This window comes from Pinus tabuliformis, chromosome 5_2, assembly GCF_031772625.1.
Source record: "Pinus tabuliformis cultivar Carrire ecotype Pingquan chromosome 5_2, CPIR1, whole genome shotgun sequence".
In the NCBI taxonomy this organism is placed as follows: domain Eukaryota; kingdom Viridiplantae; phylum Streptophyta; class Pinopsida; order Pinales; family Pinaceae; genus Pinus; species Pinus tabuliformis.
The window spans coordinates 670,429,720-670,442,960 of record NC_142306.1 but is presented as its reverse complement, the minus strand read 5'-3'; the positions used below and the strand labels follow the sequence as shown (position 1 = coordinate 670,442,960).

The window sequence follows — 13,241 nt, the reverse complement described above, 5'->3', positions numbered from 1 at the left end:
GTGTATATTCATAAATACAAAAGTTCTCACAACATGTTATTTTGATGTAAAACTACCTATAACTACTCATTTTATTTAAATATATGACAACAATTTTTAAAATGTTTTTAATATATTCAATATTATATTTTATATTTCATTTTAAAATATTTAAAAATATATATTTAATAATATCTATAAAATTTCACTGCCAGATTTTTTTAATATATTCAATATTATATTTTATATATTTTTTTAAAATATTAAAAAAACAATATATTTAATAATATATATAAAATTTCACTCCCAGATTTTTTCAATAATGAATTTTAAGCCATAGAACTCTAACTCAAACTTGAACTTGGCAACTATGATTAGAATTTCATAACCATAATCCCAGGAACACCATGGATGGGCATTGGAAATTAACGTTTCGTGAGAAAGCATGAAGCAATGAGACAAGTAATGACGCATACTCACGTGACAACGACACACTATTGCATTGACATATCGCTACATTCACAGTAATACAGTAATGTTATATTGGGAGTAACCGAACAGACTCCGGTGTACAGGTTATTTATCATTAATAAAAATCGATCGATTTAGATTACAATTCAAGAATCACCTAACAATGCTGACAACAGGGAGAGGGTGTCGACAGTCCGAGTCACCACATGATCCCCAATGACACATTCATTAATTCACAACTATAGAGAGTCTACAATCGACTTCGGCTTATCCTTATACCTGGCTTCCTTCGAAAGTCTGGCCGAATTGCCAGTTTGAGGGAGCAACATTATTTGAAACAACTGTCCGGCCATCGCTGGTTGTGACCTGGAACGAAAGGCTCTGTCCGTTGAGGTACGAATTGCTTTGCCAGTTCTGTCCCCAGTTGCGTGACATGGCCTGCCAACCAGTCCTTGACCCTTTTATGGAAACGGCGTGGACATCTCCAGCTCCTCCAACATTGGTGATGAGCACGAGGTTGAAGTATGAGTGGCCATTCACGGTGAAACGAATTCCACCCTTCCTCAAGCAGGGGACCCTGCATTTCCAGCCCCTTAGAAATTAGTAGAGAGAGAAAGACTGGAAATTGCGTGAGAATATGAATTCAATTAAGTTATGCAAATGATTATGGGGCAAAGAAATACCTTGTGTAGAGGATGGGGACGATCCCACCCCTATACTTCGCGATCTTCAGAAAAGCGGGCTCCGCCATATCGAAATGTTGCAGCGGTGGGTTGCACCATCCACCGTTGTCGTTGGGGAGAGCATTGTTTGGCGGGCAGAAGTTGGTAGCCGTAACTGTGACAGTCCCCGGCAAACACCATTGGGGATCGTCATTGCATTGCATTTCATAGCAGGCTCCGCAGCTGAGTCCGTCGTTGAAAAGGGCAGTGCTCAAAGCAGCAGTATTGGTTCCATAGCCTTGGCTGTAAAGATTACCATATCCACAAGCCCCTCCTGCAGCGTTTTGACAGCCAGGAATTCAGGGCCCAAAACAACCAAAGGAGATCCTAATGCATTTAAAACCGCATTATATATGAAATATAGCCAAAGATACAAGGTTATGGAACTTTACCCATTGTCCCGGAAGCATCACTGCCACCGTAGAATGTGGCATGGGCAGACTCCCAGCCTCCATATCCATGAGCTCCAGTTAATAACCAGATGAATGTTAACAATGACGCCAATGCAATGCTCTTTACCAGTTCCATCGATCTCATATTAAGCTATAATAAGAACCACCACTGGAACTACTTAGAGCAGTAACTCTAAGTTAAAAGGGCTAGTCTGAGAATCGGGGAGATCTGAAGCCTAAAGGGGGAGGACTTGTTTGGTTGGATTTGCAATGAGGCTTGTGCAGTGTATATATAGATGTATTATTACTATATCCTTCCATCAGCTGTGTTGAAAATATAATTTCAACTGCGCATCGGCAAAGTTGAAGTGAAGGAACTATAAAGGAGCCTTTGTGTTTGCGATAAGCGATCACCGATATCGCATCGGCAAAGTTGAAGTGAAGGAACTATAAAGGAGCCTTTGTGTTTGCGACGAGCGATCGCCGATATCGCATGTCGGCAAATCGGCATATCGGCAGGTTGGAGCATCGGAGGCAGGTAGTGGCAGCAATGTAAAACATGGCCGATATCGCATCGGCACATCGCTATCGGCAATGTCATAGGGTCGGCATCTTTGACATGAGTAAAGTTGCGATGCGATGCAAATAAAGTCAATGGTTAAAGTACAAGTCTGCAGCAAATAAAGTTGACGTGAAGTAAAAGTTCCTTTACCGCCAGTAAATGTCAGTAAAACAGTAAATGCAATTTACTGTAGGTTGGTAAGTTTTGGTAAAGTTTTTAATTTCTTTTACGGAAGTATGGGCAAATTTAAAGAATGGTATGGGCAAGTCATCGCCCTATCTTTAATGTTTTTGACATATGTTTCTCGTGTGTGCTCATTTTTGTATATGAGTGAATTGCACATGAAATTAAAAATGTGAATGATAATACACAGCAGTGTGTGAAAAGATAGAACCAGGTGATGTAATTTTGTGTAGGGTAATGCACAGCAGTGCGAAGTAATGAAATTGAAGAGTGAGGCACAGCAGTGCGATGTATTGAACACACAACAGTGTGTAAAAAGAGAACCAGTCGATGTAATTTTGGTGTGGTAAGAAAACCATGTGTGGTTTTTGCACAAGCAGTGCATAAAGAAAATGGTGAAGTTTTTTTTGTAAGTCTGTGTGAATTTTGTTTACAGCAGTAAACTTAAGTAACCTTTTATTACAGCAGTAAGTTTTTTTTTTACAGCAGTGAATGAGGATTTTACACAGCAGTGTAAAAATCATTTTGTAAAAGAGGCAGAGTATTTTATTTTGAAAATCCCTCTGAGTGAAAGAGGATGAAGTTTGTATCAGGCTTTGTATTTTAATCAATAGAAATTTTTTTTTGGCTGTGTAATACTCTGTTATGAGTCATTTTGTTTTAAGAGGTTCCCTGTGCAAAGATCCTGGAACAAAGGAAACAGAGCATTGCCTCTGTGTGTTTATATGTTTGGTTTTGGTATTTCCCCATCGAAAAATACCCAACAAGCTGGAGCAATAAAAAGTTTCTGTATCTAAAGTAGTTTCCTGATAAGTTGATGTTTGAACGAAATGAGGTATTGTTCGGTAAGCAGCACATGGGGAGTGCTCGCACATGTGCCTTCTTTTGGTCCACTTACACATGCTACAGAAATTAAGTAATGGTCGATATTGACGAAGAGCGAGAATTATCAAGTGGGCCGGTAGAAGGGGATGTTTGTCCAACCCTGTGACGCGGATAACGTTTGTGGGTTGAATGGATTTGTCTGACCATGGAAAGGGGATAACAGCGTTTGTCCATTCAATGATATTGACATCAGACACACATTTTATATCGTAGCACCATAACCGCTTAACATATTCAGAATGGAAGGATCTCTGAATGGTAGGAGTCTGGACCATAGTACAAACCATAGTTAAAATCTTCTCATAAGTACAAGCTATAGTTTAAATCTTCCCCACCCTATAGTTTTTAATTTTTTATTTTGTTTTTTACCTGAATAGTTGGTTTTATACTAATAATGTAATATTGTTATGGGTCTATTTTAAGTGTTATCGCTATAATTCTTTGGTGGTTATATATATTTTTCCATAAATACAAGTGAATTAAATCTCTTCATAATATTTCATTTTTATAACCATAACCAATTGAGCTACTAAGCCACAAAGTTACTGTATCTAATATTTTTAAAGTAAATACATTTATGCATTCGAAATTACATTTTGAAATTTTTTATCCTCAATGCCCTTTTAAAGTAAATACATTTATGCATTCGAAATTACATTTTGAAATTTTTTATCCTCAATGCCCCTTAAAATGAGGAAAAAATGTTAGATAGTTAAAAATAAATTTTGAAATGACAAAATCTAGTTATGCAGCGCTTTTATCTTTGGATGCTCTGAAACCACAGGCATTTTAGTTTGTCAAGCATTTTTGAATTCATCGATAGGCTCTATATTTGTAATAGGGCGACATACACATGACAGAATCCACTTTAGGACCGTCATTTTCCCGTATTTTAAACTAGTTATAAATCAGACTCGTGGCCACACCATATGCGGATCACTTCAGGATGTGGTTCACGTTTAAATTAATAGCCATATGAAGATCTTCTTCAGGATAACAAATTGAAATTGGTTTTTGTTGCTTTTAATTTTCTCGTCCAAAATTTGTTGTCGATATTGGGCAGGACCTGAGGGCCCAATTCTTCACATCCTTCGATTGGGTAACAGACAATATTATTCAACAGTCCATTTGGTAACAGACATGCAGCGTCCCCACGTAAACCGACAGATTAAGGCTGTAGCGTGGAATTCTGATTTGTGTCATCCAGAATCAGACAACCAAGAGAACGATGGCATTAATTCTAAGGAAATATGTGGCTGCTCGGTCAATTATTATTGCAATAAATTGAAGCCATACGGCAGTAACGGTGATTCTTCTCATCCAAAATCAGACAGCGAGGACAGCGACACTATTAAATTTTTAGGAAATAGTTCGTTGAGAAGACAACCAGGAGAGTGACAGTATTAAATCGTTAGGAAATACGTGGTTCTCGGGTAAATAAGAATTAGCAAAAAATGGAAGACATATCATGTGCACTAGCTTCATTTTTGTTGATTTTTTTTATTTTTTTTTGTTTTTAAACCAAAAAAACCTTTTCTTTTTCTCTCGTTTTCATGGATAAAAAGAGAGTACATTGACTGTTTCGGATATTTTCTCTTAGACCACTTAGGTCCATACATTGAGATTATAGTATTGTTCTTGAAATAAAAGAGTTCCAAAACATTACCTTTGTTTGCATATTTCTACTTTATCCAAGAGTGAGATGCTATGATAAGCTATTAAATGCAAAATGGATGTTAGTTATTTAACACATATAGCGAAAACCACATTAGACATAACAACATTTTCATTTTAGAGTGGATCCTTAGTTGGTATCGATGCAACCAACATTCGTGAGTTTGCCCTGCACATATGCCGTAAAGTGATACTTCCCTTTCTTTGTGCCAATGCCCTATTTTGACAAAAGATCAGCAACTTGGTTCTACTCCCGGTAGATGTGAGTGTAAGAGATGTGTTGGAAGGTGGCAGTCAAAACGGCTCATTCAGTTGGACAAAATGTGGGGGCGAAAGAGAGTATGATCTTTAACCCAATCAATGATGCTCTTTGAGTTTCCATGGATGTGGATGGTGTCCAACCCAAGCCATTTAGTGAAGGTGAGAGCTCCCCAAAAACCCATGACCCGAGTGCTATTGTTAGTCCCCCTGCCTCCTTGCCACCAGAAATAGTAAAAGCGCCCTGGTCCAAGAGTGATGACCACTCCACAACCACATCTCCTCAATTGGAAAGCACCATCAAAGGATCCTCTGGGATAGAGCCCCTTGATATTCTTGTGAATGCTCTTCCCATGGGAGCTTCATTGGGGGAGCAATATCATACCACGTGGGTTCATATTGGGGGATATATATTGAGGGAAAAATGACTTAATATATTGGGGGATATATAGGGGGTAAAGGGGTTTTACATTGATAGGTGTAAAAAATGGAGCTCAAAGTTAATGAAAAATTATAAAGGGGTATAAAAAATGTTAATGAAAGAATGGATGGCTATAATATCTAGTGAAATTAAGGGTTTTTTAAATTAGGAAGGTGTATTGTGTTCATATTAGTAGGGGGCTAAATAATGGGATTTTTAGAGGTATTTTGCAATATGTAGTCAAATTAGGGGTATTGTTTAATATGCCACGAATGCACGCAATATGTCAGAGGTTCACAGAGTGAAGCCCTTGTGGCTCTTCCTTAGTTTTATAACTGTCTTCTTTGGCCCAATCTCTGAAAAGTAAGTGATGGCTTTCCTAATTGCCTCCCAAGCCATTGGAGACTTGTTTTCAAACAGCTAGGCGTTCAGACTACGCGAAATGGCCTAGATGATATAGAATGGGAGAGCTTGATATTTAGGCTTATCCTTTGTCCAATAAGTGAAGCACTGTGGTAGTGTGAGCAGGGTTCCTGGATAGTCAAGCTTTAGAAAATCCGTCACACCAAACCATGTTGGGTGTGTTATATTCTTTCCACGACTAGCCCCTCGCGTGAAGTAGGGGGTTAGAGGAGGGGCGATAACCACCCCTTCGTTGCATTGGGTGCAACAGGGGGATCTATCGGGGGGTTTGTAAGGGAGCGGTAGCCCCCGTGCATGGGGTCTGGGGTAGTACCCCAAGAATTTTTTTTTGCACCATATATTAGGTGGGCGGGCCTACCTATTGTTTTGTGCATGGGTTTTGCACATGGTTTTGGGCATGATGGTTTACTGCCCATGGTATCTTGTAGATCCGGTTAAATGGAATTAGGGTTATGTTATAATCCAAGGTTAATGGATTGTGATTTATGAATATTTTGGCATGTATATATATGTGTTGTAACATTGAAGGGAATATAATGAAAAATCAATCTGGTAGTCCCGGTTTTGGGATCCAGGGGAAATATCTATGTATTTGTTTTATATTCTCGTCATTGTTTATTTTCTGTTTTTAGAATTCGTGTGCAGGTATTTCTGTACAGGGTTAAAACATAAAAACCACATCTCCCTCGAAGAAATGCAACCAATAAGAAGGTGATCTATCTCCACCTCCTGTAATCGACACATAGGGCAGATGTATGGGCCACTAAAGCCTCTAGATTGCAAGCTATTCTAGGTGAGAATCCTGTTATGAATAGATAGCCACCCAAAACAAAGAAGTTTCTTAGGAATCTCCTACCCCCACGCAATCTTTAACCAATAAATAAAGCGGAAATAATTTTCTTTCAATGGAAGATTATTGTAAATCTCTTTAACTTTGGAGATTCCATTCTTCATAGGGCCTTCCCACTATAGACTGTCCACTCCTTCACCAATGAAAATACCAACATTATATATATTAGTGAGATATGCCTCTCATTCGATAGCTAGTGCGTCGGTTAGTCCAATATCAATGGACTGCATCCAAGAAGGGTGGGTTGTAAGCCGTTGGTTCCCATGGGCTATGTGAGAAAAATTAATGATTTTCTTTTCTTGAATGTTGTTGATGAGGGCATCCAAGAGGGAATAATCACTGGTGAATCCCTTCAGTGCGTACCACCCAACCTCCACAATTCTACCGTCCCAAATAGCCCATCTCATGAACCCCAACAACCAATGACAAGTTTTGTACATGTTCCTCTAGATATAAGATGCACAGATTGTCTTTTTGCCCCCCTTCCTTGTCCAGGTCAAGAGGGTTTGCCCCTGCATTTATTTTCTTTGACGATGTTCCCCCATAAGCCATTGAAGTTTGTATCCCTCCAAAGGCTTTTAATGATCAGGGCTCGGTCGAAGTTTTGTGTGCACAAAATGCCCTATCCACCCTCTTTGGTCGGTCTAGCAATTGCCTTCCAATGAACTAAGTGAATCTTCTCCTTTAGTTCTGCACCCAACCAAATAAATCTAGCCATAAGCGCATCGATCTTATGGCAGACCTCTATGGGCATCATAAACAAATGCATCCAGTACACCGATAATTTTTGTAGGACAGAGTGGACAAGAGTTAATTGAACCCCTAGAGAAGGATACTTATGAGCCCATCCATTCAGTTTCCTATTGAATCTATCCAGAAACTAGTCCCAATCATGGATACAATAATTGTTTGCCTTTAAATGAAAACCTAGGTATTGGATCCCTACATTTAGGTCTGTCGCTGTAATCCCTAAAAGGCTACCAATCTCCTGGCAGTGTGGGTCGCCCAAGTCATTCGATATGAAGACAAATTTTTCATGGCTCATGTACAGGTTGGTTGTCTCACCGAAGGTATGGAGGATCTGGTGAATGTGCCACCAATCCTCATTGTCATTCATACTGCCGAAAAGAAGGTCATCGACAAGCAATAAATGATTTATCCACATGTTCTTTGTGACCTTCATCCCCTATATAATTCCCCTATCCTTTACCTCTCTCAACTTGTGGCTCAGATAGTCCATGACAAGAATAAAGAGAAGCGGTGATAAAGTGCAACCTTGGTGGAGTCCCTGGTGGGTATTGAAGAAACCAGTCGAATATCCATTGATAATAATGGGAAAATTCGTGGATAATATGGATGCCATTGTCCAGTTGATATTTCCCAAAGAAATGCCCACCTTATGTAATACCATCCTCAAGAATTCCCAATCGATGCAATCAAAGACCTTAATCAAATCCCCCTTGATCAAACTAGCTCGTCTTTTACTAACCTTCATTGAATGAAGGCATTCCTGAGCAATACCTACAACATCCTGAATCGGATTGTCTTCTAAAAAATAAAATTATTCAGGGGAGATGAATGTCGAGAGTCTTCTTGATTCTTCTAGCAATGATGATCTTATAGAGTTCATTATAGAGGGAGATCATCCTGTAGTCCAAAAAAGAGATAGGGACGTCCTTCTTAGGGATAAGAGAAATAAAGGTGGAATTTAAAGCCCCAGAAATAAAACCTTTGATATGAGATTCCTCAGTAGTTGCGAGAATCTCTAGGATCATCAATTCATGAAAATGAAGAAACAGTTCCAGGCCCCACCCATCAGGTCCTGGGCCTTTATCCTTTGAAGTGGCTTGGATGACCTCCAAGATCTCCTCTTTTAGAATCAGTTGGCTCATGTTCTCATTCTCTACCTGCGTAAACATGATGGGAAAGTGTTCAATCATAACACATTGAAAATCAAAGTCCTGTTCCTAGGCAACAAATAGGATCATGAAACGACAACATGTTTCCTGTTCAATCTCAGCTTGGTCATGAATGGATTGAACATCAGAATCTATGATGCTCCTAATTGTGTTCCTCTGCTTCCTATTATTAGCAAATGCGCGGAAAATTTAGTGTTTCTATCCCCAACCGCCACCCAAATAGCACGACTTGGCAATCTCCTCTTTACGTCCTGTGATAGAAGGATCCTATTTTTGACCCCATCTAGATCAATAAAGCATCTCTTATATGCTTCAGAGAAAAAAAGAGGACCACTGGGGTCATTGTAATAACTCAGAGAAATATCGATGTCAGAAAGAGTCTTGTGGTCTGCTGTTTTCTTCTGTTTTATCTAGATCTGGGTTTCCTTCTTTAATACCCGCAACTTGGTTACTATAATGTCCATCGGGCCTCCTGTTGAGGTGGTGGCTGGGAAGCACCAAAACCTCCTTGACCGTTGCGTTGAACTCCGAATTTCTGAGCCAAGATGAATCGAATTTGAAAGGCATGCTCCCATTATTCCCCATTCGTTCCCATCAGACTAATAGGCATATGGTCAGAGAAAAAGGAAGTGATGATTGACAATTTAACCCATTTCGAAACCCCAAGCAGTGAGGAGATTATGAGGAAACGGTCAAGCCTCTTCGAGATGCTAGCCACCCTTGTGCATCCATTCCGCCAGGTCAGGACTATGGAATTTGAAACAATATCGCACATGCTAAGGGAGCAGGACAAGTCCTTGAATAAATTGTTCAACAGATCAACAACGACAAGTTTCCCCCATATCTCCTATCTACTCATTAAGAGGTTAAGGTCTCCAGATAAAATGATGGAGTGCATCGATAGAATGCTAGAGACAACAAATTGTTCCCAGAAAGTTTGCCTGCTAGAATACGGGGCATATAAATATATGATACAGATGTGGTAGCTGGTGATCGATAGATGCCTTGTTAGGAGAATTCTAGTGTCATAATAATAAGGCAACACAAAATAATTTTTGGGTTCCACATTGCTCCTAAACCATCCAAGAAACCGGTGGCATCTTTAGCACATACAAACCATTCTGGGCAGATAGTCAACATAAAGGACCAAGAACTCTCGGAACCGCACATACTTTCATGTAGGAAGATGATGGTTGGGTTGTGAATATAGACCAGTTCCCTGAGTGCTCGAATCTTATGGGCTGCACTCAAGCCCCTAGTATTGCGAGACATAATGATCATGGGGGCACTCCAATGATCCATACTGAAGGAGGAGGCATGACATAACCATGCCACGTCTATGTCAGGAGAGATAGGGTCAGCATGTGAAGCTTTTTGGAAAGGCAGAGGAGATAAAACATAATTCACACATAAAACATGAGTTTTTGTTCTTCTATTAATCACCCAAAACATAATGAATACAATGAACCTGGTGAAGGGTATTTAAACCATTTCAAACTAGCTAACTGCCTAAAATATCTTGACATGCAACTACATGCAATCACACACTCAGAGTCATTTATCACTTAGCTCAACACTCAAACATTCAATCATGTAATCACTCCGTTAACTGACTCTCTATTTTTAGCTAACTCCTCATGCAAGAGTAATTATCTTATTTTAACACTCCCCCTTAATTACAACTGCTAAACTAAAACATAACTCATGACAACTCAAACATGCCTACTGGTCTATGTCTCAGCCAGGCTTACAACACCCAATTTTATTCTATGAAACTCAGACACATCTTGTGCTAATAACTTAGTAAATATATCATCCAATTGATCACTAGATTTACAAGGTTTCAAGTGAACTTCTCCATTGCTCACAAGTTATCTAATAAAGTGATATCTAGTATCAATATGCTTGCTCTTCTGATGAAACACACTATTCTTGGATAGTGCAATCGTTGAGGTGTTGTCACAATATATTGTTGTTGATCCTTGTTGTTTTTTCTTGAGTCCATCAAGTACTCTTCTTAACCACACTGCTTGACATGTTGCTGATGTTGCTGCTACATATTCTGCTTCTGCTGACAAAAGTGTCACAATGGGCTGCTTCTTAGATGCCCATGAAATCACACCTAAACCAAGGTGGAACACAAAACTAGAAGTGCTCTTCCTATCATCCAAATTGCCTGCAAAATCACTATTTGTGTATCCAATCAAATCTTTCTTTTCTGTGCTTGCATACATTATGCCACAATCTCTAGTTCCTGCTATGTATCTCAGAATTCGTTTTCCTGCACTCCAATGTGTGTCTTTTGGAGTCTCCATAAATCTGGAAATCAAACTCACTCCTTGCATGATATCCGGTCTTGTAGCTGTGAGATACATGAGGCTACCAACCAATCTTTGAATAAAGTTGGATTGACATCTGATCCTTCATCATCCTTTCCTAACTTTGTACCTGTTGCAACTGGTGTAGGGACAGGTTTGCAATTTTCCATCCTGAATCTTTTCAACAAATCTTTGGAATATTTATTTTGAAAAATACAAATTCTTTTTTCAAATTGCTCAACTTCTATGCCAAGAAAATATTTCATGAGACCACGATTTTTCATCTCAAATTCTTTCATCATGGGTGCTTTAAATCCATCTATGTCAAAATCACCTATAAAAATCATGTCATCAACATATAAGCAAAAAATCAAAATCTGTCCATGCTCATTTACCTTTGTGTACAAGATAGGCTCAATGTTGCTTCTGCAAAATCCATTCTTGATCATGTAACTGTCAATTTTGCTATACCAAGCTCTAGGTACTTGCTTCAATCCATAGAGCGCTTTCTTCAACCTATAAACTTTGTCTTCGTTACTTTCAACTTCATATCCTGGAGGTTGTTGCACATAAATTTATTCTTCTAGAATTCCATTCAAGAAGGCTGATTTCACATCCATCTGATATACTTTCCACTTGTTCTGAGCTGTTGTGGCTAGAACTACTCTTACAGTATCCAATCTGGCTACCGAAGCAAACGTTTCTCCAAAGTCTATTCCTAGTTGCTGTGAGAATCCTTTTGCTACAAGTCTTGCTTTAAATCTGTCAATTTCACCTTTCTCATTCAACTTTGTCTTGTACACCCACTTCACACCAATGAGATTTTTGTCCTTTGGTAAATCAACCAAATCCCATGTGTCATTCTTTTCAATAGCTTCAATTTCTTCATCCATGGCTTGCACCCAATTTTCATCTTTGATTGCTTCTTCAAATGAAGAAGGTTGGAATGACAACAATGCAAAATTTGAACTAACATCCAAATCATCATAAATATCTTTCAACTTCTCATCTTTCTCTTACCATTGCTTGATTCATCACTTGATTGATTGCTGGGAGAATCTTGATCTATTGATCTGCTTGAGGATCCATGCTACTCTGAAAATCATGGAGTCTTTGTTGGTGTGTCTCTGTTTGGTGTCTTCACCTGTGATTCTTGTTACTCCTTTTCTGCTACATCATCTTCTTCCATCCGTGGCACTTGTGGATCAATTGTTTTGTCTACAGTTCTATTCCATGACTCTTGTTCCTTGAACACAACATCTCTGCTAATTATGGTCTTCTTTGTGATAGGGTTATACAATTTGTAAGCTTTTGATTGCTCACTATAACTAATGAATATGCATTTTTCACTTTTATCATCCAATTTTCCTCTTCGCTCCTTAGGCACATGTGCATAAGCTACACATCCAAATACTTTAAGATGAGATATGCTGCAATACATACCTAACCATGCTTGTTCTGGTACTCTGTTCATCACACTCTTTGTAGGAGATCTATTGATCACATAAATAGCACATGCAACTGCTTTTACCCAATACTCATTAGACAAGTTTCTACCTTTCAACATGCTTCTTACCATGTTCATAATTGTCCTGTTCTTTCTCTCTACTACACCATTCTGTCGCGGTTTGTACCTGGTTGTAAATTGTATTCTGATCCCATGTTGTTTGCGGTAATCGTGGAATGCCTTTGAGTCATATTCTCCACCACGATCTGACCTGAATACCTTGATCTGTCGATCACTTTAGTTCTCTACTAAGGCTTTGAATTCTTTGAACTTTGCAAAAGTTTTAGACTTCTGCTTCAAAAAGTAAACCCAAGTCTTTCTACTGTAGTCATCAATGAAAGTGAGGAAGTAACAACTTCGAACCATTCAAATGTGTCCTCATAGGTCCACACAAGTTTGTATGCACTAGCTCAAGAGGTTGCTTTGCTCTGTATGCAACTCCCTTTGGAAAACTTTCATGGTGTTGTTTTCCCAAGATGAAACACTCACAAGTACTAGCAGGCTCTTTGATGGGAGGTAATCCTCTGACCATCTGTTTCTGCTGCAACAATATTAAACCAGAAAAGTGCAAGTGTCCAAATCGAAAGTGCCATAACCAATAATCATCAGAACATGCAACTATAAAAGAACTCACCTAACCACTGTAATTCAAAATTAGAGGAAAGAGTCTATTCCTC

General features: G+C 38.9%; 1 protein-coding gene across 1 annotated transcript; it reads right to left on the bottom strand.

Annotated features, from left to right (window-relative positions):
* Window positions 1-517: 517 nt before the first annotated feature.
* On the bottom strand, window positions 518-1,829 carry LOC149160865 (expansin-A8-like). Its single transcript, XM_089435419.1, has 3 exons — window positions 1,565-1,829; window positions 1,134-1,446; window positions 518-1,027 (listed from the first exon to the last, which is right to left on the bottom strand). Exons 1-3 carry the CDS (start codon window positions 1,707-1,709, stop codon window positions 724-726), a joined length of 762 nt encoding a protein of 253 aa, XP_089291545.1. The 5' UTR covers window positions 1,710-1,829; the 3' UTR covers window positions 518-723.
* Between the last annotated feature and the right edge of the window lie 11,412 nt (window positions 1,830-13,241).

What these genes read in the sequence shown, in the direction of transcription:
- LOC149160865 (XM_089435419.1), bottom strand. Translation starts at nt 1,709, where the DNA reads ATGAGATCGATGGAACTGGTAAAGAGCATTGCATTGGCGTCATTGTTA. An exon ending in TGATGCTTCCGGGACAATGG is followed by an intron (nt 1,447 to 1,564) that starts GTAAAGTTCCAT and finishes AAAACGCTGCAG; the next exon opens with GAGGGGCTTGTGGATATGGT. An exon ending in GTCCCCATCCTCTACACAAG is followed by an intron (nt 1,028 to 1,133) that starts GTATTTCTTTGC and finishes CTGGAAATGCAG; the next exon opens with GGTCCCCTGCTTGAGGAAGG.